The following is a 27,991-nucleotide window of genomic DNA, read 5'->3' on the forward strand; positions in this document are numbered from 1 at the left end:
GGAGGATGCGAGTGGATTTCAGAGGCAGCATCCTGCCCCAGCTTGTGCGTGACGGATGATGGAAGGCAAGGAGAGCGGGGAACAGAGGGAAGGGCCTTAAGAGGGGATGAATGACATACCAGTGGTGGGACACCGTCGGGGGCCCTGAGGGGAGGAGGCTCAAAAGAGCCTGGGAGTTGGGCCAGGATGGGGAAGGGGGTGCTGTGCATAGATAGGGACAGCAGGAAACGGATTTTTTTTTTTTTTTTAAGCGAGGAAGGAAGAACCTCCGGAGATGAGCACAAAGTCACTGGGGGACTAGGAAGGAAGGGAAACTTTTCAAGGTTGCTTTTGAATAACATACCATGTGACTGCATTTCTAATCAAAAACATTAAAAGCAATAGTGTTGATAGAGGGAAGGCAAGTGCATATGAGAAAATCAAAAGGATATGGAACGTGAACATTGAAAACAAAATGAGACTCCTCCATTCTATGGCACCCCGAAAGCTGCATCGGGCGTGCCCCTAAGAACCCCCACTCACCATCGCTGACCCGCTGATAGATGAGAACCACATCCGCCACCTGTAAGGAGAGTTCGTCTGGCTGCTTGGCAGTGAACGATCTAATGATTTCCACCTGGGTCAGTGCTGCGGGGGGAAGGGGAGACACACTGAGCTTCCAGTAGCAGAGGAAAACCAGAACAGCTACAAATCAATACTGTACATTTAGTCGGTCTTTCTGTGCGATTCAAAGCCGGCATTGACAGAAACAAGTTCAGCGTCTATCAAGCAGAAATTCTGTTCCAGGAACTGTCTTATTTGCCTAAGAGCTTTAGAACTTTAGAAGCTCAGGATCAAGAGAGGCCTTCTGTGACGCACAAATCCCCTCAAAAATAGCCATGACAAGGAGCCATTAGTCACGTCACACAATAGGGCAGACAACGCCATTGTGCATTGGGGAAACTGAGGCCAGACAGGTAATGTGCCCAGGCCACGTAACTGACAACAACATCTGCATTACACCCATTCTCCGGCTTCCAGCCAGGGGGCCTCCCCAGCCCGCCGGCACAGGAAAGCTGCCAAAGACGTTCAGAAATAAACGGAGCTTCAACCACAAGTCAGACAACATTTTAGAGTTCCCCCAAATGCTGAATCATAACAAAACGATTATAACTTCAGTGACTTGGTGGTGACTGCCTTGAGTTCCTAATATGTTTTTTTTTAATAATATAAAACTGGATTCTAGGCAACTTTCAAACCAATCACTTTCGCTTTGGCTCCAAGCTCCAAGCTATGATTTTTGAGTGCTCCAAGATAACCAATTTTGCTGCCCTGGTTCCTTCGATTTGACCTTCCAGCTAGAAATACCCAGAGAAGCCTAACATCCAAGTGAAGGTGCTAATAAACACAGGACACCGTCCTTTACTGCATCCGTTCCTACTGCCCTAGAAGAACGAAATACATTTTCTTAATGTTATTACTTTAATAAATAAGCTCACAGCGAATGGTAAAGTAATTTTCTTTAAGGTTAAAAAATACATTTCAGCTTGGATTCAGACTGTCCGCATGGAGAAGGCTTAAACATGCGACTCTTGCCCACTAACACACAGCTGAAAATCTCAGGGCTTTACAGGACAAGCAGGGCTTTCAACCAAGGCTGTTTAACTTAATCCCGACAATACCCCCGTATTGCATAGAACGATGCAGCTGACTTGCAGATGATTAAACAGGCTCAGGAAGGCTTTGCAATGCTTTGCCACATTTACACGACAAGGTGCTTTGCACCTTGAATTTGAATCCAGAGCCCCTGGCTTCCAAAGCAGGGATCACAGGGTTCTACGATGCAGGGGGACCAGAACGTTTGGACAAGAAACACACGGAGCAGGGATTGTGGAGGTTAACCATTAACAATCCGGCGTCCAGTAGGGGGCACAGCCCCTCCACGTTCCACAGCCAGCAGCCCTCCAGGTACTTACAGGTTCGGTCCAGAGGCTGCTTCCCGCTGCTGTGTCCCAGGGCGGTTATCCAGCGGGCCCGTTCGCTCCTAAACACAGAGGGCAGATCCAACTGAGAGATTCAAGGTGCATGGACAAGTAATGAAAAGCCGTTCCCAGGAAACGGGAGAGATTCCCTGGAGAGTTATGGGGCTGGCCTTTAGAACAGGGCGGGTATGAGTTATTTAAAAACGATAATCTGTGGGATCTAGGCTGAATGCTAGTCACTACTGTTAAAAAGATTCTGAATGAATTTGGCCAATTATTGATTAAATGGAATTTCTCACAGGACAGTTTAACATTTAATAAAGAGCTGATTACACCAACACATAATCACATAAAGATATTTAGTATACCGATCTGATTTAACATTTCAAAAAAGCAAATTACATTTTAAAAAATTCGAGTACATCAGTCTCTCTGCATTTTCTCTTCCTCCACCTACACTCAAACCATTTCAGAAAAGATGAATGTACACATATTTAAAGTTGTTTAATTCCTCTTACAGCTGAGATTGCCAAACAGGAGGCCTACTGAAATAAACAGAAAGTCTTCGAACTTTCTTAGACTGTTCCCAAATGCTTAAAGGACTTAATGAACACAGCCAAAAAATTTTTAAGGAAAGACACAACTGAGACTTTTTAAATAATATTAAGCTATAATTCTATGAAACAAAATAATTATTTAACTAAAGGATCAGAAGTCTCAGATAAGCATTATTCCATAATACAGTTATTCACAGGTTTTGATTTGGAAAGTCAAGTATCAGGATTGTAATTAATTAAATAAGGTGCGCACACGTGCACACACACACACACACACACACACACACTTTAATATCTCCCAAGGAGCACTGATTAAACCCACACTACAGGGTGCCTGCAGCTCAGGTCATGATCCCAGGGTCCCAGGATGGAGTCCCATGTCGGGCTCCCTGCTCTGCGGGGAGTCTGCTCCGCCCTCTTCCTCTGCCCTCCCCTCGCTTGTGCTCTCAATCTCAAATCCATACATAAAATCTTAAAATAAAATAAAATAAAATAAGCCCATACGCCATACTGTATATGGCAGATACAAGCACTTGACATCCATTATTTCAGGTCATCCCCCCAAAGCCCACTGAAGGATGAGAAGGCAGCACGGAGGTCCTGAGGCCAGCGATCCAAACCAAGGTGAGTTTGACTGCGCTCAGCCTTCTTAGGAAGGGACGCCTTTATGCCCAGCGCTTGAAAAAAAATTTTTTTCTCCTGTTAACAGCCTGTACCCACAGAAGCTTCTCGCTGTTGCCGTATCTTCACTGCCCTCAGGTATCCTTCCATCCGGGAAAGCAGACTGCTGGCCGGACTGGGGCATGCCACCTGCTCCACACCCTTCCCTGCCTGCTCTTCTCGCTCTCAAGTAGGACCTGGCCTGTTTCTACCCATTGCACTCCCTCATCAGCAACGAAGAACATACATAAAACACTGCGCTAATCTGAGTGTACACAGATCTGCGAGTGGTTTCATAGGTAACCCCACGCCTTCTGCCCCTCCCCCTCAGGAGCCGCCCACGAAGGGAACCTCCACCACAGACCAGTTTTCCCTGTCTTACGCTTTATGATAACAGAATCCTATAGTGTATCCACTGTTCAGCACGTCCACTCAGTTCTGAACACACCAGCCTCACCTCCTCGGGGTGCCCTCCTCGGACGCAGGAGCCCACACCTCCATCCCCAGCCAGGCTGATGGCCCCACTCCGTGCACTCCCCCGCACAGCCCTATCACACTGCGGGCCAGCTGTAAGCCTCACGAAGGCAGGCACTTGTCTCTTCAGTTCACTGCGAGAACTCCAGGAAACTGCCTGGCACACAACGGAGGCCTGCACACTTCTCTCAACCTAAGGAATCACCGTCACCCAGCACACACTGCCCCCCATGTCCTGACTCGGGAGGACTACTAGGCCATAAACTGCAAGAGGGCAGGAACTGGGTCTTGTTCTAAACAGTTATGGAGTGCTTATGTGCCAGCTATGGTACTTTTTTGCATTTTGTGAGCCCCATCGAATTTAATCTTTACAACAATCTTGGAAATTAAAAAGTAACATTATTTCCATTGTATTGTTCAGAGGACAAAGCTGAAGTTTGGAGTGTTAAGCTAGTGACAGGCAAGTGATGGGAGTCAGCGTTAAGCCAGGTAGTCTGGGGCCTAACGGGCAGCGTTCCCTAGCAGGTGCTCACAAAATAATGAGGGAAGTCAGGAAGGGTGCTGCAAGACAGGCTTCGTTAAGAAACTGAGGCTGGGCCCCAGTCACGCTGGTGTGTCAAGCAGTAAGAAACGTGCACAATTTACGTAGACGCTGATGGTTCTGCTCGCTTTTAAGGACTCTACTATAGGACACAAAGGGCTGTAGAGTGGTTTTATAAGGAACGAGTACTTTATAAAGCACAACCTTCTTTAAAATGACCCTAAGCAAACACTGACATCTTTGATATCATCTCTTCAAGGTCAGATAAGATCTATTTTTTTACTCGGGCTCAACTGGAATTTCCAAAGTACAAAGGCAACTGAAAACTAACATTTGACAGATGGAAGAACCGTTCACCAAGAGAAATCTAAGATGACCCGCGTGCGTCCCTGTGCGCCACACCCAAACCCATCGGACTCCTCTTCGCCTCTGGGCACGTCTCCGCGTGGCCCTGACTCCTGCCTGCGGCCCTTCGCGTCGCCTCCCTGGCACGGCCCGCCTCTGGCATCCGGTGGCCCATTTCAGGGACGGCCTGACCCTGCAGCCAGTTTCCAGCAGTCCAGATGAAACCTTTCACTCGTGTGGCAAGCTGCCTGGAGGCTAATGGCATCCCTTAGACACGGCGGGCCGTCACAGAGCCTCGAGAGGACCGAACAAGACACTCCTTGTTGCCCTCACTGAAAGGCGCCGCTTCTTGAAATGGCTTCAATTGAGCGGGTCTCCCGCCCCCCACCCCCCACATGCCGTCAAAACTGCACAACTTCCCCCCGGGGCCTCCAAGAGCCCTGCCAAGGAGCTCCTTCCCACTAAAGCAGAAAGCACTGCAGCCCTGAAGCAGGGAGGAGACTCCCTCAACAGAAGAGGGAATTCTGAGAACAAGAAAAACCGGGGCATAGGCATATCATTAAACTGAGCTATCAAGTCCGGGGCTCGCTCGAAGACAGCTAGTTTCTCCAGGGACAGCAGGAAACAATCGATGTGAATTCACAATCCGCCCCACCCCCAGTTCAAAGATTTTTCCCTTTACCCCAATAAAGTGAGAGAACAAGGAACACTGCACTGGCGTGGACCTGCGGCATGCCCCCGCTGAGACGGCCAGCCACCGCCTCCGTGGACCACCGTCCACTGAGCACCTCCTGCCTCGGCACGAGCCCTGTGGGAGGACGGAGTTGCAAAGTGAATAAAGCAGGGTCTCTTGCTTTCTGCAGCCTCCAGCACGAAGGAGCAGAAAGAGAAGAAACACATAGAAAATTCAGCACAGCGTGCAATGGGCTGCTAGCGGTGGAACGTTCTGCTTAAAACACCGGGCACCCAGGGAGAGAGAAAAGACTGAGTGAGAAGAGACATCTGACATAAGCATCTGCACACGAATCCTCTCCTAGGTCCATGTCCTCCACGCACGGCCTAAAATTATGCACCCCCAGTTCCCTCCTCCGGAGTCAGCCGTGGGCGCACCAGGGCCTGCCTCTCATGCAATTAAGCACCAGAGGCTTCAACTTAATTGCAAAAAGGTCAAAGGCACAAAGCTGGACTTCTCACTGAATACCAGGCATCTGCTAGAAAAGACAGATGCATACTGAGAGAGCGGAGAGTGGGCTTTGAAACGGAGACGCAGGGCCGCCGATGGACTGGATACCGAAGGGCATGGGAAGCATCCATGGAGGGCTTCACTGTCGAAGGGGTCTTCCTGAGCTTTCAGCAGGAGCCAGGAGACGGCGGCTCTTTTTTTTTTTTTTTTAAAGATTTTATTTATTTATTCGACAGAGATAGAGACAGCCAGCGAGAGAGGGAACACAAGCAGGGGGAGTGGGAGAGGAAGAAGCAGGCTCTCAGCAGAGGAGCCTGATGTGGGGCTCGATCCCACAACGCCGGGACCACGCCCTGAGCCGAAGGCAGACACTCAACTGCTGTGCCACCCAGGCGCCCCTCTTTTTTTTTTTTTAAAGATTTTTTTATTTATTTGAGAGAGAGAGAGAGCAAGCAATCATAGAGGGAGAGGGACAAAGAGAGAGGGAAATGCAGACTCACCCCTGAGCAGGGAGCCTGACGCAGGACTCGATCCCAGGACCCTGGGATCACAACCTGAGCCCCAGGCAGACGCTGAACTGACTTAGCCACCCAGGCGCCCCAGATGGCATCTTAACCTCCCTTGTAGCTCTCTTCCGGTGGCAGCCGGCCAAGTACCTTCTGTGTTCCTTTCCACTGTCTACAGATCTAGCTACAGTTCCTTTCAAAACTCCTGTACCCACGGTCTTTGGGCAAAAGTCCTTCGAGCCTCTGTGAAGGGTGGGATTGTGGGGACAGTGATTTTTGTTCCCTCACACATTCAGTTCAACCAGCCGGGTTCAATGAACGGCTCCGTGAAAGAAAACCCACAGGGTGAAAAAGGTCCTCATGATGCTGTGCCACAAAATCGAACAAGGCTGGACACACTCAGGTAACCGAATTCAAAAAATGGAACCAAAGCAAAATAATTCCTGAGGCCCCCTACAAGAGTTCTAAAATTTAGATTTTGTGACGTGTTATATAATTGAAGCAACTATTTCTCGTGTGTCATATCCGATAGCTGACGAGATAGAGTCTGGCCTGGAACCCTGGAATAACCGAAGTGGGTCCATTCCCGGTTTCCCGGATGATAAAAGACCCACATCATCGGCCGCCCTCCTGTCTCATCGGGGTTGGAGATGAGCGTCGCAAAAGGCCAAGTACTCTGACGGACATTGTACCATGTAAGGGATCATGTGTGGATGTGCATTCCAGATGCAACAAGGGGGAAACACTATGGCCCAAAATAAACACATCATTTTCCATATAAATTATCATCTCTCGTGGATTTTTCCTAGAGGCTGAAGGATAAGAGTATGTCAGACACGGTATTTACAAGTTTATTCCATCCCATTTACTTCCTGTTGTTAATTAAATCATTAACAGAAGCAGGAAAGCCACAAAAGTCTCCCTGCAAACAATGCCCCTTTATCAGGAGGCCCAGCATTTGGTTGTGTGGATGGCTGACAGGACCAACCACATCTGTGAGGCTTCTAGCTCTTCCAGTGAGAGAGAAATTTTGTGAACGATCTCAATTTTGATTATGGTTTGAGGTGATTACAGCCTATAGCTAAATGTAAAGGGTAAAGAATATGTGCGTTCATCCCTGAACGTGTTCGGATGTCTCACCACCACACACGCTGGGCCCACATGCCACGCAAATTCCACCGTAAACCCAGCAAGCTGGGGACGCCACTTGCTGCCACCCCTCGCCTGTGCCAACCGCAGCTGTCCCTGCTCCATCTTCATGAAGGCAGACAAAGGGGGCTCTCCAGCTCCCACACTCCTCTAGAAAGGCCCAGAGGGATAAGAATGACAGTGGTAAAACATTCATCTTTTGTCCCTTTACAAAGGATACGCTTTTGTATTTTTCCCAGACTGCTGTCTTGTGAACAACGTGACTTAAGAGCTTTCACGGGCAAACAGAGAGAACACCGTATACGTGGCTTAGATGTACATCTGACAGAAATGTTAACCACAGCCTTACTAGCAAATGTGGAAAAACAAGTGGAATTTAGAGAAAACTTGCTCCAGGAGCACAAAAGGGACAGTGAACAGACTGAGAGCGACAGGGAAGCAGAATTTCCCTCCACGTGGCCACTATTCTACCTTGCCTTAGAGGCAGGAGAGCTCACATAAATTGTGGGTCAATTCCAGGAATACGTATTGGGAACCTGCTATGTACAAAGTGAGAAAAAGACACAGCTGAGTGTAGGGATTAGTCATAAAACCAGGCAAAACTAACTGGAGAGAAGGGGAATGATTAGGAGGACATTACAGCGTGGCTCAAGATAAGTGCTACAGGGGCACCTGGATGGCTCAGACGGTTAAGCGTCCGACTCTTGATTTCAGCTCAGGTCACAATCTCATGGTTGTGGGATTGAGCCCCGTGCCGGGCTCCATGCTCATCAGGGAGTCTGCTGGAGATAATCTCTCTTCCTCTCCTTCTGCCCCTGCCCCTGCTCACATGCTCACTTTTGCTCGCTCTCTCTCATACAAATAAATTAATCTTAAAAAAAAAAAAAAAGGTAAGTGATACATGGGTTGTCCTTGGAAGGAGGTAATAGAATGGAAACAAGGAGAGATGCAATGGACTTTTTGTACAGAATGATTTGGCGGGTGATGGATTTGTTCATACTAGGAGCATCACAAATGATACCAAGTCTCCAGACTGGATAAACTCGAAATGGTGCCAGTGGTTCCACTTACAGAAATGTGCATTTAGGGAAAGCACTGGGTAGTTGACTGATTCAGGCAAGCTGCATTTCTGATGGGAAAGCGAAGAGGAATGGTTAGAAATAGAAAGAAAGCTCCCCCTGCTTGTGTGCGCGCACTCTCTCTCTCTCTCAAATAAATAAATAATTTTTTTAAAAGAAAGAAGAAATGGAAGGAAAGCTAAGGGTGCACAGATAACAGGTTAAGAAAATGTCAAAAAGGGGCTTAGGGTGAGAGAGCTGAACGGTCAACAAAATGAAATGCGATGAAAGGTAAAGAAAGGAAGCCTGCGGGTGGGGTAACCAGGAAGCCAGTGCTCATCTTTCGATGGAGCAGCCTCACCGGGCAGCGGAGGGAGACGCCAGATGGAAGACCGTGAAGGAGCAGCTTAACGTACGGTGTTAGCTGCTCAAGTCTAAAATCCAAAGCACCATCCAGTCCTCTTCCTTCACGCAAGGCCACCCCAACTCATGCAACCCACAAGTCCGTCATGTCATCTCTGATCTCCCAAATGTCATGTTTCTATCTCCTTTCTCAGGCCACGGCCCAGGCCATACCCGGGACGCCCCCTGACTCCTGCAACAGGGTCCTGTTGGCTCTCCCTGCTGAAACCTCGGCCCTCACTCCAGTCTTCCTGGGAGCTCCCTGCTACAGCTTACAAAGCTCTAGATGATGCGTCTCAAAATATTGGTGGTGAAGAACGAGTCCTCACCCCACCCCACCCCATCCATTGTTTGACCAAGTATTCTTAGAAACACAACTAAAGTGAGTTACTGTTAATCACATGCTTTGATGCTGCAGACATGTCAAATGCTCTAAGTTCTTAACTACTTCCCTCACGCCCAGGCGGAGATGGTGCGAGGACTGACGGCCCACACACCGCACAGGAAGGGCTCTGCTCTGAAAGGCTCTGGGCTCTGCTGGCCTCCGGACCACCCACTCTCTCCCTGCTTTATTCTGATCTAGCCATTTTCACCATGTTCAGGCCATGTTTGACAACATCAGACTTGTTTCCCTCGAAGTTTTGCACCTGCTGTTGCCTTCGCCTGGAACATTCTGGCCCCGGATTTTCCCATGGGTTGACTCCTTGTCACTCAGGGTTCGGTTCAAATGTCACCTCAGAGGAGTCCTCCTGCACCATCTACTCAGGATTTTACTACAGAATATTTCAAACAATGTCATGCCCTAAATTGACCAGCTGGGTTTCCACAAATATTTTTCCTTTTAGGAGTCCGGGAACCGAAGAAAACAATCCACGTTTTAGTAGTTTTTCACATTTCATAGCAACTGGCTTCCTGGAGTTCCCTTCCCAGATGTACAAGAGGGCCAAATGGCAAGGGAGGGGCGAGCAGCCTACTGAATGGAGGCTTAGTAAGATGATTAAAACTTGTTACCAGAAAGAACACTAGATTCAGGAGGGTACGGGGCTCGTCCGGCTTCGGCAACAACTCGCTTCCTGTGTGACTTCAAGCAAATCACGTCACCTTCGCCTCATTTTACACCTGGGAGAAAATATGAGGGAGGTGGAGCACAGACTAATAATTAGGGTCACCACCGATTTCACTGCCTAAACAAGACACTTTTGAGAGTCAAAGAGGGTGGTCCTCTTAATTCTGCCAGAATCCTGGGGAAACCAACACGGATGTCACCTTACTCCGGCTCACAAGTTTCATCCTTTTCTAGAAAGACCTATGGGTATTCACCTTCCTCGTGCTCTATGGCTGACTCCATCTGGCACATCTCAGGTGCTCCTTAAGTGCTCACCCCGTTTCCTTTTTGGGGAGCTTTTCTACATTCTTTATGTAATCAAAGCTATCGATCTGTTCTACAATTTCACCATCTTACAATAATTGAACTGTCCTCGTGTCAAACAGCGACACCCCTCCTACTAACAACAGTTTTCCAAGAAGGTAAATATTTAGGTATGAACTTCCTCCTTTTCCAAACCAAAGAATAAGTAGCCAAAGGATCTCTATGATAAGTCTAAAGTTCCGCAATTATTAAAAGTCCAGAATGGGGTGAAAACCTTGTTTTCCCAACCAGTTTGCTAACAGACCATATTAACCACATATAACATAAAAGAGAGGAATCTTAAAACACACATATACACATATGCATTTTGCAAATCTTAGAAGCAAAGAGAATAGTCTACATAGACCAAAACTTTGATTGCCCGAAACCAGGTAAACCCAGGACTGACCTGCACTTATCCAAACACGGCATATAACAATTTGCTAGACCTAGTCAGTTGTTTTTTTTCTAAGGAAAGCACATCACTCCTGTGCACAAGGAGACCTCTGCCCCTCTGCCCCTTACGGAATGTTCTTTTGCCATTCATTAAAGAACTACAGATCTGAGTCAGACCCATGGCTCATACTATTATTTATGGGTGACACAACTAAAATATTCTGAGAACATTTCTGATTGAGGAAATGAATATCCATTCAGTCTGTGGCAAGATCAAAAGGCAAGGGGGTGAACAAATGCTACAGAATGTCCCAGGAAAGGATCTAGCCTTGGTATACAAAGCACTGGACATGTCAGTTTACTTCCTACTCTCCTGGAATAATCTCAGAAACAAGTGTGGAGTTTACATAAATTATGAAGGAGACAGGAAAAGCTCTGCTGAGATGTTGGCAGGACCTGAATAAAGAACAATCCTTATAAACAGAGAGAAAAGGAAAACACAAAGCAAAACCAGTGACACTTTCACCACTACGAACGAAAACTGATGAGTGAAAATCTGAGATTTCTCTAGAATGGCTGGATAAGCACTCATCTACAGAGCCTTTGAGACTTCTTCATCCTTAAAGTCATATAAGGGGGCACCTGGGTGGCTCAGTCGGTTCAGCGTCCGACTCTTGATGTCCGCTCAGGTTTTAATCTCAAGGTCGTGAGTTCAAGCCCTACATTGGACTCCATGCTGGGCAAGGGGCCTACTTTAAACAAACAAACAAAAAAAGTCATATAAGATCCAAAGCTCAGACATACGAAATTCTCTTTTTAAGAGAAGCTCCCCCAAACAGAGGAAGGCTGGATCTGTCTTCACTGGGCAACGGGTTTAATCACTTTCGGAGCTGAAGAAATGCCTTCCTGAGCCCAGGTCTTGGATCTGTGTCCTGCTGGTCACCTGCATAAACCAGTTAGTACCACACCCACCCAGAGGAGCAAACACAGGAACGTGCAAGGCCTACGGCAGGGCTCTTCAGCTATTTCACGGAAGAGCTCCGGGACCTGAGAAGAAGGCATTTCTTTGTTTTATACAAATAAACACATAGGATGAAGCTCCTTTTCTCAGTCCCTCTGCTAACTCTCAAGTTCATTCGGAATACTCTACTGTGGCTATTTTCAAATCTCAAATCGATTTTACATCAACCTGTCCCTCTTGGTCTTCTTCAGCCCTTGAGACGTTACTTCCAGTGCCTAAAGATAGGAAATGATCATTTAAAACGTTTTATGTGGATGCTTGATAATTTTACTCTTGTTCTCATGTCTCTCTTTAATGATCCAGGAACCACTGTTAAAATACTCTAGTAGAGCCACCTTCCTGGGTCTGCTGTCGCTACGCTTTTGCTACAGTCCTAGGGTTGTTATTCATCAGCTGCTGGTCCGCTTTAATCGCACCACGTGGGAACGCTGGCCGACTCGAGTGGGAGGGCCGTGGAGGATCCCCGAGGACAAAGAGTGAGGGGCTTCCCCTCTTCCTCTACTGCTCCGTCCAACAGAACACCTGCCGGTGATGATTGTTTCAAGAGGATGTTTCCAGTTTCTAAACAAATAAATAGGTCAACGACCTCTAAATGGATCAGATCATGAGAGGGTGGACTCGGAGACGAAGGCCCCTCGCCTCCGTCCGGTGTGAGGCTGGCCGGCCCCTCAGCCGCCGGTGTGCTGGCAGCCACAGGCAGCGGGACTGTTTATTTAATTTAGCATCTGCATCGACTCTGATGGGAAAGTGGACTCATTAATGTTTCCAAAACTGAGTATCTCTTTGGATAGAAATCATCAGAGGCTTTTTGCTGTCTGGTTGATGGCAGGTGATTGCAAAATGGCCTCAGCTCCCTTATCTAGGAAAACTTATGGCCCAGACTCAAACTACCGGGTGCCAACCACCCAGGGCTCATGAGTCACATCTTTACCAATGATGAAAATGCAGGGATTTTTAAACCACTCTCTAAACAGAAAAGCACACCACCTAAAGCACAATGCTCCATTAGGATTCATGAGGATAAAAATAATGTCCATCTCTCGAGACGTGGAGGGGATCACAGTGAAAAGAGGAGCTTGCGTGAAGTACCTAGACGCAGGACTTGGCGCATACAGGTACTCAGCAACCAATACACAGCAGCTACTGTTCACTGTTTCTAGGGAGTCTTAGACCAAGGGCAACGACATAGGGAAGACTGATAGCAGACACTCAAAAACCCCGTCCCCGCACACACTTACGGCGTCTCAGCCCCGAGCAGCATTTCCACTTTCTCACTCGCATGGTTACTGAGGACCGTCAGAGTGAAGAGGTGGCTGGTAGAGCTCTGTCTTGAATAAAGCATCGTGGAACTGTTCTTCCCTGGAGAAGAATTAAGCTCTTCGTTGTCACAAGATTCCACCAATAGCTGATCTCTTAAGGAATAATCATTGACGTTGTAACTTTCTTCACTATAAGGAAAAGGGAAAAGAGCACGTCAACGATTCAGTGGATAGGACTGTGACACGGTCAGTCTTCATGTCACCTTTGGGGAGAAGGTGATGGGGAGGAGGGAAGGATAGGGAGAGAATGATTTATTTTAAAATGTGAGCTGGAATCTGAATTATATATATACTGATTATGAATCAATACACACTTCCCAAATTAAACCCATTAATTACTATTTCTCTGTAATAAGCTAAACTGTATCTCAGGTTTAAAAGCAATATTAAACATAATTCTAAATGCTCTAGCTTTCATCTTACATTATTCTGGAACTGTTATCACAAGTGAGACACATGTGCATAGAGGTAATGTTCGGACGGCTATGCTTTCCCAGTCTTCCCTCTGTCCACAGAATAAAGAATAAAGAGGGAGTCCCAAACCTACCTACACTCTGGGTAACAGGGCTCACGCCCAGCCTCCAAACCACTAGGCACAGGACAGAAGAAGAGCCTCAGAGGTCTGCCTGAGCCGACCTTCTCTCCCAACACACACAGCCTCACCACCTGCTTCAGAAACCACCAGCACTGATTGCTCTATCCCCGATTCTGCCCAAGACCCCCGGTATGCCTCACTCCCCTGGATTCTCATTCTCGTAGCACCGTGAACACGCCTAACCTGCCTCCACCCTTCCTGAGTTCCTCAGCTAGTTTCTGAACCCCTTCTACTGGGTCATCCAGAAATGGACCTCATGTAGGGAATCCAGCAATATCTTACAAATCCTCGGCCTTGTTTTTGAACCCTGCCTTAACAGAAATTTGGCTCTCCCCAGAAAATGTGGCCTCGCCTAAAGGCTCTCTGCTGGCTTGCTTCTCATTGCTGCAACTAGAAAATGATCACTTCCTCCTCCCAAAAAGTCGTTAGCTTTTGAAGCTCATGCTGCCCAGCTCTATCTCATAATCAAAGTCAGGGACAGACTCCTGGATGAGTTATGAGCCGTCCTGCCCTTACGAGTTTAGTTGTTGGCTCACGGTCTCTCCCCAACACTACTTTCTTGAATTTCCATGCAGGGGAGCCTTCCATTGACCCTGGCTTCTCAGTTCCTTGACTTCCCCTTCCCCACCCATCTTATCCTCTGCCCTCCTTCAGCTACCCCACCACTGTCATGCCCTAGACCTTGTCATTGCTGTCAACTGCAACCTCTCTGGAATCCCAATGTCAATCACCCTCTTCAACCACCTGTCCCTCCAACGCCCTTCTTCTAATCCTCAACCCTGACAATTCTCTAGCCCACCGACTCTACCACATTTCCCCCGTCCTTCAACCCTTCATGTCCTCTCGTTCATGCTTGTTAAATTACCCAGCCTGGACTTCGTGGTATGCAATTAAAATCACTCCATGCATACATGCTCATTTCCTTGGCGAATCCCAACCCTTGTTAGATCCAACTCCCCCTCTACTCTGCCTGCATGGGTACCCCTGCAGCTGAATATGGGGGAGCTCAAGAAATGACTGTTGAATAAACGGATGACTATGCAATATATTCTAATATATTCTAGGAACAAAACTGTTTACCTTATTTTAAAATAAATGCAAATGCATGAATTCAGAAGAACTACGAGAAAAGGAGACTCCTTGTGTCTAATCAACTACACTAGGAATTTCAGGATAGGCCATTTTGCTCAAGATTTCTTAGAATTTCTTTCATTCAGCGGTAGACACCCACCTGTCAACCACTTCCTTGTAGTTACCACTTAGACAACTTTATAAAATCTTTTCCAAAATTTAGTTTGATAGATAACCCCCCCCTCAAGAAACAGCAAACACAGTTATCTATAAAAGCAAAATACTGCCTTCTGATCAAGTCTAACTCTTTGCTAGGGCAATAATCTGTATTAACTGAAAGTTCACATGGCAAGATCATTTCCAAAGCTCTCCTGAAACTGCCTACAGATCAAGACAGCCATAGTCAGGATATATAAAATATTTCTTGCATCAAAATAAGGTTTATCAAAGTTCACATGATTTTTATAAAAGGAGAAAGCAGGATAATATTTATGTTTATATATGTATATATGTGTGTGTGTGTGTGTGTGTGTATATATATATATTTAAATTTATTTGAGAGAGAGAGAGCACGCGCATGGTGAGGCACAGAGGGAGAATCTCTGGCAGACTCCCCACTGAACTCAGAGTCTGACATGGGCTCAATCCCATGACCCTGACCTGAGCTGAAATAAGGAGTTGGCCACTTAACAGACTGGGCCACCCAGGTGCTCTAGGTTATATTTTTAAAAGACCATGTTTACCAGAAAAAAAGCAATTTTTGGCAGAGTAGGAAAAGTTTATAATGTTGTCTAGATATCTTAAACATAGATTTAACAGCTCGGGACTCAGGATAAACACCAAACCACAAAACACAAAAGCAAAAAACAAAAGAAAAACCCCGACAACGTCAAAAACTAAATAAAGAACAAGATGAATGAGGGCTTCTTTGTTCCTCTTAGTTCATCTTTTGGTCCAACTCACAACTTAAACAAGATGATCTGTTAGTCAAAGACACCCATATCCAGGTAAAAACAACTGTTTGCTCAGACAAAGAAATGCAAGCGTCCTAACATTGTGTACATGGGTATTCAGGGAGTGTCCTGACCAATGACACTGCACAGGTATTCTTCATATTTCCAAAGAAATAAAAGGCAAAGGAATGTTTATGCCATAAAGCCATCATTCAAGATGACTCAAGTTCCAAGCCGTCGTCAGCATAACTCGGTTGCACCTCTTTGGTAGTCCCCACTAGAATCCAAGACCAAGAGGCCACAGGAAGCCTATGCAAACTAGCAGGAATAAACTAGTTCAGCCTTTTTTTTTTTCCTCTTGATTTTCTGAGTTCCTCTTTTCCCCAGTGTTTGTATAAATACAAACAATATCCGCTCATGTGTTTCATTAATGCTCCGAATCTTTGTTTTCTGGGGGCAATTAAGGCCAGAAAAAGTAGAAAAATTAAGAGTGTTTTTTTTCATTGTTCTCTTAAGCAATGACAACTACAACACCGTTAAGAGCTGGGGTGACTGTGTGAGCCCATGTCTGCCTGTTGACCTCAGATATCCAGTTGGGAAGACAAACTGTGGCCACTTTATTTATAGCTCTGGGAGTTCACCTGCACATCTGTGTCACCGAGACACCCCAACAGGGAACTTGTCCCACTGTCTGGACTTCTGAATCCAAAATAGGACACAGGAAACATGTGGTTGTTTTTTTTTTTTTTAACTGATTCAACAGCAATCATCCAATATCATTAGTTCATCTAGTCTGTAAACGTGTCCATTATATAATAAATAATGTTTATAACTCCTTCACTTCTCTTTTAATAAACTTACATTTTTCAAAACTCTGATTTCATTGAACAGTAGTGAAACAAATTATTCTCACCCTCTACTGTTAAACCCAATGGGACTAAAACTAAACAGCAACTCCCTCTTGCTAGCACGTTTGTCCTCTCCCACACATACACACTCATACACTCACCCTCATAAAGGCTCAAAATTACCGTACTTTCTCCTCTCCGAATCTGCTAAATACTGGACGAACTTCACTCTGCTAATGTCAGCCAGCACCTACTTGCTCATGCTAATAGGAAAGGCTACTGGGTTAAAATATGTGCCTCGGCAGAACCAAGAAGGGAGTATCCACAGCCAGACGCAGCTGTGCACCAACTACCCCCTCCCCTGCTTACTCCCCCGCGTCCAAGCAGGATAATGCAGCCTGAGCCCTGAGCCGGGCTGGGAAAGAAACCCCCTTCCTGAGGGAAGCTGATGCTAATCGGACTTCCCCATGTTTGTCTCTATCATTTAACAAACATATGGTTTACATAGTCTCTGAAACAATTTGGACCATGTAATTAGGAAGTTAAATTGCTCAGAAAAAGGCAAATGGAAAAACCACCTTTCCTTGCATGGAGAAGTTTATATGGAGACTTCCTCTGATTGTCTTACATGTGCTCCAAGCTCGCCAGCTGCTCGTCAAGGCTGTCTGCTCCGTGCCCCTATCAGGTGCAGCCACCACATCTAGAGAAGCCTATTGCTCTGTGGTGTAAGCAAGGCTGCAACTCCCTGTTGAAACCTACCTCAAGTCCTAGTAACCTCTGCTGAGATTCACGTCTTTTTTTAACCGAGGTAGAGAACTATCTGGAGAGTACAGGATGTGGTGGTGAACACATGCCTCAACTATCCTTCCCTCAGGAAGGCATTCTTTTTTAGGCACTCCAGAGAGTGCTTGTCCTGCTCCACGCTACCTCTCAGCGTGGCTTAAAACATGACATACCTTACTGTGAAGAGTGGCTTTCTTAAGAAGATTATCATGGATCACTTTGAACTTTCTGTCCCACCAATTTCTCGAAAGGTTGGAATTTTTCATAATGGGCCTGTATTTATTACTTTCAAATCAGGACAGCATGTTACAACTGCAGACAACGTGGACACGTTTTTAAAACCCCACAACCACATACATCGGCATGCGCTAGTGAGTGTGGGCTGCCAGACGCCAACCTCAGCACAGGGCTTACTGTGGGGCGGAGGGGAGGAAGACGGGACGGAGACAGCACAGGTGCGTCTGCAGTATTACACCAGGTTTTTTTGTTTAAAGAGGAATGATCTGACAGTAACATGGCAAAAAGTATCTGTTCAGTCTGGATGATAGGTATGTTAGTGTTTGATAATGTTCTGTACATTTCAAATACTTTACAAGCCAAGCTTGTAAAGAAAAACTTAAAGAATAATAAACGCATCATGTCTGTGGATGTGTGAAGGTATAGTTGAAGTGACTATTGCACAATGGAATTTTTTTTGCCCTACAAACAACTGATTATTTGCAGATGACATCATTGCCTGAAAAGATATTACAAAGTGAGAGTGAATGCAACAAAGTGGTTGGGTTAAGGAAGGAAAAAAAAAAGCTTTGCTATATATCAATGACACTCGGTTAGAAAATGTAACAGAAGTCATCTTATTTAATAGCCACAAGACCCATAACACATTGAGGATTAAACCTAACAGGTTTCTGCTATATGAAAACAGCCTCCAGGCGGTTCAGAAGAAGGCCTGAATGGATAGGAAAGTTTGATATTATAGAGGTATCAATCCTTCCTGTATCAAAGTATAATTTTATCACAATCCCAATGAAGTACACACAGGGTTTTCTGGAATGTGGTGAAGAGGGGGCAGAGTCAAGCTGATTCTAAAATATACAAAAAAAGTAAGCACAGTCAGAAAGATTTTGAAAAAGAATGAGAGTGATCCAGCCTTAGGGCATATTGAAAGCATATTATAAAACTACAGTAATTGCAAGACTGGGCCTGAGGCATGAGTTGACAGATGGATTAGTGAAACGGAACAGTGGGTTCACGAATTGACCCAAACACATTTGAGAATTTAGGACTAGTATAGGTGACATTTCAAATCTATGGGGAACTAACAGGTTAATCACCAAATAATACTGGAACATCTGAAGAACCATCTGACAAATAAAAAAATTTGTACCCCAGTCTCATTCAGTAACCAGGATATTTCCTTGGACCCAAGCTCTGGGTACATTAAGAGTCATGAGAAGAGGCGGTGACAGAACAGGTCTTTCTCCTGGTCATAGACCCATCAGGCTTCCCTTGTGCCTGGGGGGTGGTGCTTTTAAACACGCAAATACCTTCGGGACAGTTCCCACCTTAACCCTTACTAGCAAACATTTTACTTTAAGTACATAACAAGGATGGCCAGGAATGGGAATTAGGCTAGTTGACCAAGAAGAAGCCAGACATGGTAAAGGAAAGATGTGATGGGGGAGGTGAGGGGAACGGTAGGATTGTGTAGGCCAGCTTTCCCACAATCTCACTGCTCTTCAGCCCCGTGAGTCGTCTCACATTTGACCATGGCACTGTTCTGGAATTTTCTTTTATAGCCAAAATCTGACAGGTGGAAATCCAACCAGCACCTCCAGTTCTTCCTTTCATAAAAGAGTTAAATTTAGAAGAGAAGATGCTATCAAGAATTATCCAGAACAACACTATTTTCTGCATATATCAAAATAGTGATGTTTACTGTTTACCTGTGCAGTAGCCCCCTTTCCAGGGCCTTTGTTTAAAACATGCATTCAGGTTCCCTGTTCTGAAAAACATTTACTTGGCCGGTGCCAAGACAAATGTCTCCTGAGCTAGCAGCTGCCTGCATTTTTCGTTTTCTCAGACCCTGTCCCTACATGCCGGTGAAATTGCTCCCCAAGGCCATCATGGCCCAGCACCCCACCCAATCCAATGACCTGAATTTCAGTACTATTCTCCTTAACATCATACATAACATCTCAACACAACAAAATTTGGTGATGTCGAGCACCTGTGACATCCTGAAATTCTATCTTCCTCTTCTAATGTCCCTGTGACATTTCTTAGTCATCCTTCTTTTGGGTCACTCTCCAAGATCCTCTCCCAGCCCCTTGCTTTTCCCTCAGGGATTTAGAATGGCTCCGTCATTCTCCCAGTGTGCTGATTCACACGATCTGAGGAGGTTTTATACAATCAAAGGAGATCCTTCCTACTTTCCTTCAAGACATGTATAAGAATTCTTCCTGGGCAGGGGCGCCTGGGTGGCACAGCGGTTAAGCGTCTGCCTTCGGCTCAGGGTGTGATCCTAGCGTTATGGGATCGAGCCCCACATCAGGCTCTTCAGCTATGAGCCTGCTTCTTCCTCTCCCACTCCCCCTGCTTGTGTTCCCTCTCTCGCTGGCTGTCTCTATCTCTGTCGAATAAGTAAATAAAATCTTTAAAAAAAAAAAAAAAGTTTAAGAATTCTTCCTGGGCAGATTTCAATTTCTCTTTCGCTTCTGAAAACACATTTCCAAATCCCCATATTTGATCTTGTGCTTAAGGAGAATAAAGATACTCTAGTTAACATTTCTGGGATGAAAACTATTGGTCTATACTGAAATTTATTTTGAGTTAAGAGGTTGAAACACTATGTCACACGACGGATGCTGATTTCAATTTTAAAGCTTAGTTTTAGAATAATACAAACAAGTTTTTATTGAAGCACAGTACAATTTTAAAGTAATGAAGTACAGTGTCATACATAAGAGCAGAGACTTGATTTAGAATGTCTGGTAAGAATCCCAATTCTATCCCTTACTCACTCTGATCTTGAACAAGTTACTAACCCTCTCTGTGTTTTCTCATCTGTAAAATGGGGATAACAATACTAATCTCCTTGGACTGTTGTGAGGATTAAGTGAGATAATATACTTAATTATCTTGTTGCACAGACAGCTCTTAACAATCATGCCTGGCTCACAACCAGTAAATGTCAGCTATTATTTTTAATTTTCCTCACAGATCATGCATTTTGATTGCCTGACATTTTGTTAAACGCTTGGTAATGACAGGCACTTTGCAAATGGCCAAGTGGACTAAGCATGATTTGAACTAAACACATGGGCCAAGAAATTCATAGTTTGGCAAGCACTCCAACAAAACAAGGCATGATATTTATCCAGAGACTGATTTTTCAAACAGGCTTACTTGCTCAGTTCCTCAAAATAATTCTGAAGACTAACAAACATGCCTCAGGCTTCCTATTTCATTGTCAACAATAGAACAAATAGTTTTAAGGACCACATTTGTTGGTAAGATAAGGATCTGATATGATTCACTGTCACCAAAAAATATGGCTAGTGACCCATCGCAGACTGGAAAGGCCTCCTTCTCCCCCCACGGATCTCCAGGACCCTGGCTGCACGCAGGATTGCCCTGAACTCATGGTCCTTGGAAAGGGGAGATGGGCAGGGCCGAGAGGCTGTTAGCTCCTTGCTGAAGCTTTCTCCCTGGGGTACCCAGAACTAAACAAGGTCTGGAGAACAGGTAGGCAGCAGCTTCTTAAGTTGGTAAGGATTACTACAAATTACTAAGAAATCCTCACGCTCAGGTTTCCTTCCACTGACTTCCTTGAATGAAAGGAAAAAATATACTGAATTCACTTTTTTCAGCCACAAAGTTATACTGTCTTCTAATCAGTTGTAAGGGATGTTGCAAGAGAATTGCTACTACAAAAGTGTACACGTGCTTCCCATCAACTTATAAAAGAACAGAAGTAGATCAATGGTTATCGCTCGCTCACTTGCCATCTGATTCGGACGGAGCGGGAGAGGCATTGAGTTAAACGCATTCATTCCTAAGGTCATGTATCAGGGGCCATAAATCAGGTTTGACCCTGGTACACTTCAACTTTCAGACGTGTAGCACTGGCTAAAGGTTTCAAACCATTTTTTAAAACTATAAAATAATCTAGAAGCAGAAAGGCAATAACTTGATTTGTGCCAAGATCTTTAGAGAGAGAGATATAATACTAGGAATAATGATACTCAGCATGTATCAGTCACTTAGCAGGAAGTATTCATTGTCTTAAGAGCTTTATGTGCACTATCTTATTTAATTCTCACAGAAATTCCATGAGGAAGGTGAACTGTTAAACCCATTTTACCGACGGGAATACTGAGGCTCTCAAAAGATTAACAGTAACTTGCCCAAGACCACATGGCCAGGATTTGAGCCAAGTTCTACTTGACCCCAGACATCGATACTGTGTTTCTCAGCCATCACAGCTTTCAGCATTGAATAGCAATGTCAACTCTTCCTATGGACTAGAGGAACCGATACCCAAACTACTCATGACGTTAGAGGAATCAAGGGTATGTGGGTAGCCAGAGAAAAACAGGATGACAAGAAAAGCAATGGGGTTCTCATGCCTCTCCTACCCTATTTCACCATCTTGAATTTAGAACCTGATACCACCAGTGGTCAGAAATAACCAAGGTTTATGTTCAAGGAATACTAGTGCTTTGAGTAAGAGAATATTATGGCCTTTCCTTTGTCCACGATTCTCTTAATTTCCCGAGGAAGAAGTTTATTCTGCAGAGGAAGAGAGACAATGTCAGGTGACTTCAGCCTTCTATAGTCAAAAAGGCTTCAAAATGGAAAAACTCAAAATGGGGTCAAGCCAGGCCATGACCCTTTCCAGGGAGCTTTCCCAGATTTAAGCCACTGGGCATTCAAACTACTTGGGAAAACCCATCAAGTTCTAACTTAAGTTCCCGAACTTAATGATAACGATCTGGTAGTAATCTATTATAGAAAATCCTTTTTTAAAACCGTGAGGATTTGTAATGTGTCTTAGAGTCCAAGTTATGTAAATATATGTAACATTTATGGAACGACGAATCAGGAAGTAGGAGTCCACGGCCTTAAATGTCTTCAGGAAGGAAATGCTATGAAAGGGAAACTCTTCCCTACACTCTGATGCTAGATTACCTAAAAGCAGAGGAAAGTTCAGAAGTGCAATTTGGTACTGGTTCTAATTTTCTCCAATGATCAGTAAGGGTATTTATACAAAGGTGCAAGTTTCTGGCTATTTTTCCCAATGACATTACAGGATGGGGGAAAGGTGAAAATAGTCTAGAAAAAGGAAGTTAAAAAAGAATGAGCATAAAGAAATCGTGTAGAGAGAAGGCTGAGGAGTCAGAAACTCGGATTAAAATCCTGGCTTTGGGGGCGCCTGGGTGGCACAGCGGTTAAGCGTCTGCCTTCATCTCAGGGCGTGATCCCGGCGTTATGGGATCGAGCCCCACACATCAGGCTCCTCCGCTATAAGCCTGCTTCTTCCTCTCCCACTCCCCCTGCTTGTGTTCCCTCTCTCGCTGGCTGTCTCTCTCTCTGTCGAATAAAAAAAAAAAAATCCTGGCTTTGCTGAGAGATCTCAAAAAAGAGACTCTCTGCCTCAGAGTGCTCAACCATAAAACGGAAATACTACTAATACTAGGTTGCTATGACAACTCAATGGTATGTTGCCTACGCACCCTGAGCACTATTAATGGGCACACTGCACACGCTCCATAATATAGGTTCTTATCATCACTACTGCTGTTACTATTCATCTAACTGCAGGGAATACCTGAAAACACCACGGTTACATTGTTTGTGGGTGGAGAATTCAGGAGAAGAATGAAAAAACAAATCAGAACACGATACGCTTACTCTTACAGACAACAAGACTAGACTAGATTTCTGCATTCTTTGGGTATGATGCCCAACACCCAAACCAGGCCCATGTCTCTGTGAGCTCCAAGCGTGCTAACGGACACATCTCGGCTGATGGGAACAAAAAGGAACTACCGACAAGATGCTCACGTGACCAGCACCCACCAACAGAAGTGGGTTCTGAATCTTCAATCACTTCCGGCTTCTTTGAGACGAATGCCCCACCCCCTTCCCCGCGGTTATCCTAAAGGCAAGCACGAATTCTTTTACAGAGTTCTGTTTCCCAAACTACTTGTATGTTAATTAGCGTTCCGTGGAAAAGAAGATTTCCTGGTTGTGGCTGGAACTGTCTGCGATCTAATCGCCTGTCAGCCTCCCCTGCTTCTTGTCTACCGCGTCCCACTGTGTCTGGCCGCAGGGCATGCATCCCGGCTGGACCTAAACACTCATGGCTCTCCTGTTCCCCTTTGTTACACGCCGGCGTTCCCAGCCTCCCCTCTAATGACCAGCCTTGGGACCCATGACTGACCTATGAGACATAAGAAGTCTTCAGGGGATTGTCTGGGAAAGGTTTTCCTCTGCTGATTAAAAGAAAAGAGCTGCTTGAGGAAAGAGCCCCTTTGGTCCGCCTCTGTTTCTCAGCCTGTGTCTTTGAAGGAAATCATGATGCTCGGCTGTGCAGAAGCTATCTGCAACCGTGCAGCTATCTGCATGCGGGCAAAAAGTGGATAGAGTGGAGTGCAGCCGAAGAACAGACAAGGGCTGGGTTACTTGTGATCACGGGGCCCAGACTGCCCCCTTTCATCCTATCTTTGCAGAGAGAAGTAACTGTCTTGAGGATCTGAGCCATTGTTATTTGGGAATTGTTACGTATAGCCAAAAGCTTTCCTAAGGGATCCAACAGTGAATCTCCCAAAGAAAAATGGAGTATGTAGGGCTTCCCAAGCTCACCGGACTTCTTGTTGTGTGTGTGTGCATGTGTGTGTGTGATGATTCACCGGTTTTATCGCTTAAACCCTCTGGTATGATTACACTTTTACTTGCAGCTCAAAACATAAGTTGATACGATAGGACAAAATAAAAGCAGGCCTAAAAACACTTCCTCTGTACAGCACAGTTTCGCAAATAGAGTCCTAAATGTTTTTGAAATTGAGGTTATGTGGCATTTATGGGTAAGTTTATAGGTAAAACTCCAGAGATTTGATAAGCCACATGATAAACAAAGGTCCAGATTTGTTTTTGCCAAAATTAATAAAAAATTAATATATAATGGAGCAGAATACAAAAATCACATCCTTTAAAAATAAAGGAGAAGTCAAAGAAATTTTAGCTTGGGAGTAGAATGAGGGGGTCTGCCCTTTGAGTACTACATTCATCAAGCTGTTTATATTTCCACAATTGGTTCAAATTTAACAGACATTTATAAATGATCATTACGGGCCAGATTACTGGGCTATGTACTAAGGATACGAAAGTCAGCAAGACAGACATGAACACATAGTAACACAAATGTTATGGCAGAGAAAGTACAGGGTTTTATGGGACCATAAAGCAACAGAAATGACCCCACTACTGAGGACTGGATAAGAACTCCCAGTGGGTGTGACAATTCAACTAAGACCTCAAGAATAAAAAGGACTTTGCCGAGAAATGGCTTGGGTGCAGTGGATCCGTGGGGAGCGAGAGAATTCTGGTAAAGAAAGATGTGCCAGGTCCTTGTGGCTAGAAAGGTGGCTCAGTAAGGCTAAGTACAAGCTAGGGCCACAGAAGGGCCATTTGCAAGAGACAGACTGAGTAGAAGTGTCCTTTAAAGAGCACACTTTTACATTCCGCTGTGGAATGTCAAGTGGACGGAGGGATGATGGCATGACTCCAGTTAGGTGTGTCTTACAGGTGAATTCAAGGTGGCTCCACAAGGGCACTGGCAATGTGGGAGGAGAGAAGCAATTCCACGGGCTGCTTAAGAGACCAGTGATGGCTGGACAGGGGGTGCAATGAGGACACAGAGCCAAAGTAGTCTTTAGGGTTTATTGTGGAGCACCCCAATGCACGGAGGTGGCTTTAACAAAGGAGGGGAGAGATCTTGGAGAAGGAACAGATCTGAAGGAGAAGATGCAGATGAAGGTAACCTATGAGCCCTCCAGAAAGGGGTGTTCGAGTCACATGACCAAGATGTCATTCCAAAATAATGAAAAAATGGCATCAGTCAATTTAAAAAAAAGGTGTGTTCTACAACTGGCTTAAGACATTATTCTTAAGCACATTTATGCATTATGTGATCATAATCATAATTTAACAGTGGTAATGGGTTGGGGGAGTGCAGTGAGTTGAAATACGTCCTCCAAAATTCTGCTAAAGTCCTAACCCCTGGTACCTGTACATGTGACCTTATTTAGAAATAAGGTCTTTGAAGATGTAATCAAGTTAGGGTGAGATCATCCTGGAGTAGAGGAGGCCCTAAATCCAGTAACTGGTGTCCTTAAAAGGAGAGAGAGATTTCAAGACACACTGCGCCCCAGAGAGAAGAAGGCCATATGAAGACAGAGGCAGAGATTGGAGTTATGCTACTCCACGCCAAGGAATCCCAGGGGCCACGAGGAGCTGGAAGAAGTGAGGCAGGATTCTCTCCAGAGACTGGAGGGAGCATGGCCCTGCAAATATTTTTATGTTGGACCACTGCCTCCAGAGCTATGACACAACCCATTCCTATTGTCTTAAGCCACCCAGTGTGTGAGACTTTGCTATACCAGCTGAAAAAAAACTAACAGGGGGGAACTGCTTTTTGGTTCAGAAGAAATTGGGAGGGAAAATTTAAGCCAGATAAAAGGCACTGAAGGAGAATAAGGCAGTTAACTACCTTACAAAAGAAGGCATTTGAGAGCTTGAACCTATTTAGGTCTTAGATTCAGTTTCCACATTTCAAAACTGGACACAACAGTGCTTGGTCCCTACGGTTGGACATGGGGTATGGTCTGTGTACTGTAATGGATAATTATAAATAAGTTGTTACTCATTAATCTAGGAGTATAACATGGCAGTCTGTTCCCCTATTACACTATTACTGTTCGTGCTGTGTCAGGTCTGATACATTTGCACACCTGCCCTATTGTGAAGACAGTACAGGTTAGCAGTCTCTCATCACTGTGGTTCAGTGGTCCTCAAATGGGGGCAATTTGCACCCCCACCCCCAGCCAAGGGACATACAATAATGTCTGGAGACATTCTTGGTGTCCCAACTGAGAAGGAGAGGCTACTGGCAAATAGTGGTAGAGAGCAGGGTGCTGCTAAAACACCCTACAAAGCACAGGGCAGCCTCCGCAACAAAGAACAGTCAGCCTCGAGTGCCGAGGCGAGGGGCGCCTGGGTGGCTCAGTCAACGGTTAGGCATCTGCCTTCATCTCAGGGTCTCAGGTCGTGATTCCAAGGTTCTGGGATCGAGCTCTGCATTGGGCTCCCTGCTCCGCGTGGTCTGCGTCTCCCTCTCCCTCTGCCCCTCCTCCCCCACTCGTGCTCTTTCTCTCAAATAAATAAATAAAATCTTAAAAAAAAAAAAAGAGTGCCAAGGTGAAGACTCTGCTCTAGAAGTACCCACACAACCTGCAGTCACAGCTTTAACTATCAGTGAATTCACTTTCTCATCCAGAAGAGTCTAACGGAAATCTGGTAGAAGAGACTATTAATACAGTGACCCGCAACCAGCCCAGAGCTGACGGAGACTTGAAACTTCCTCTAATATTCTAAAAACGGGTGACAATCCCTGCGCTAGAAGACAGCCCCACAGTCACTACCAGCTCTGCAAGCCCCAGCACTGACACACGCACCGCCGAGCGGAGGCGGCCACACACCCAGCCATCTGCGGACCGGGCTCAGCATACACCAGCTGCCAGACTGGCTCGGAGGACGAAGAGTAACCGCCCGCCCGAGCAGCCTCCCCCAGTAGCCAGGAGCCTCCCTGATGCTGAAACCTACTGCAGACCCAGCAGCTAAGCCCCTTGGCTGAACCCTGGGATTACAATTAGGCAGTGGGTGGCTGGATCGGCCCTCCAGAGTTGGCACAGGTAATTATCCTTTATCTGTACCTTGCAGCCAAGCCTAAATTATTGCCTCCTTCAAAGCTGTTGTATCTCCTTCGCTGCTGTCTCTGGCATGCGAAGCATTCGCAGTTGCCTCCTTGAAGCTACATTGTAAATACGGCTGCGCATACTGTACATTTTTACTCGAGCCTGTTTATCAAGTCTCTGTGGTCTGCTTGTCACCCTCCCCATGTATTCAGGTCATAAACAACGTGAGCCTTCAGTGCCATTCTCCTAGTCAAGAGCACCTTAGAAATAGGACGAGATAACTGGTAAGGGTGAAAAAGAAATCCCAGGTTGGGTAAAGGCAAAGATAGGGTCCAAGGTTGCCCTCTTCATTGGAGCTGTATATATTTTTTTTCTTTCATTTACTAATAATACAAGTTCAAACATAAACTGAGCAAATAAACGTGGGAGAGCTATGCAAACAACACTACATATAATGGCCAAAGCTGCTGAGGAGGGCAAAGTACACAGCTAAGTAGAATAGCATAAACCTTAATTCCCAAGTTCAGAAAGTCTGCATTTATTGGGTAGTTCTATGCAAGTTTGAGAATAAAAGTTGTACTATACTGGTTTAAATACCCTTAATGTTTTCATGAACTCATTGAAGACATCATAATCAAAGCTACATTTATATTTAAAATTGGCTTCATCCTGTCAACGTATATTTTATCACTAAAATGAAAAGTTTAGTTACAGCTTTTGGTCCATTGAGACAGAACAAATATTTCAACAGCTGGAAGATGTTAAAAGTCCAGAGTAATGG

The 27,991-nt window shown here is 45.3% G+C and overlaps 1 protein-coding gene across 2 annotated transcripts in view; it reads right to left on the reverse strand.

The window, feature by feature from the left end:
* Positions 1–27,991, reverse strand: part of ARHGEF26 (Rho guanine nucleotide exchange factor 26) — a 118,696-nt gene that overhangs the window by 3,607 nt on the left and 87,098 nt on the right. For both annotated transcript variants that reach the window (XM_019805375.2, XM_002924706.4), the window contains 3 exons: positions 12,900–13,109; positions 1,956–2,023; positions 523–627 (listed from right to left, as the gene is read on the reverse strand). In XM_019805375.2, the coding sequence (XP_019660934.2) occupies positions 523–627; positions 1,956–2,023; positions 12,900–13,109 (383 nt within the window). The remainder of the gene's footprint in view (positions 1–522; positions 628–1,955; positions 2,024–12,899; positions 13,110–27,991) is intronic.

This window comes from Ailuropoda melanoleuca, chromosome 1 (assembly GCF_002007445.2).
Source record: "Ailuropoda melanoleuca isolate Jingjing chromosome 1, ASM200744v2, whole genome shotgun sequence".
In the NCBI taxonomy this organism is placed as follows: domain Eukaryota; kingdom Metazoa; phylum Chordata; class Mammalia; order Carnivora; family Ursidae; genus Ailuropoda; species Ailuropoda melanoleuca.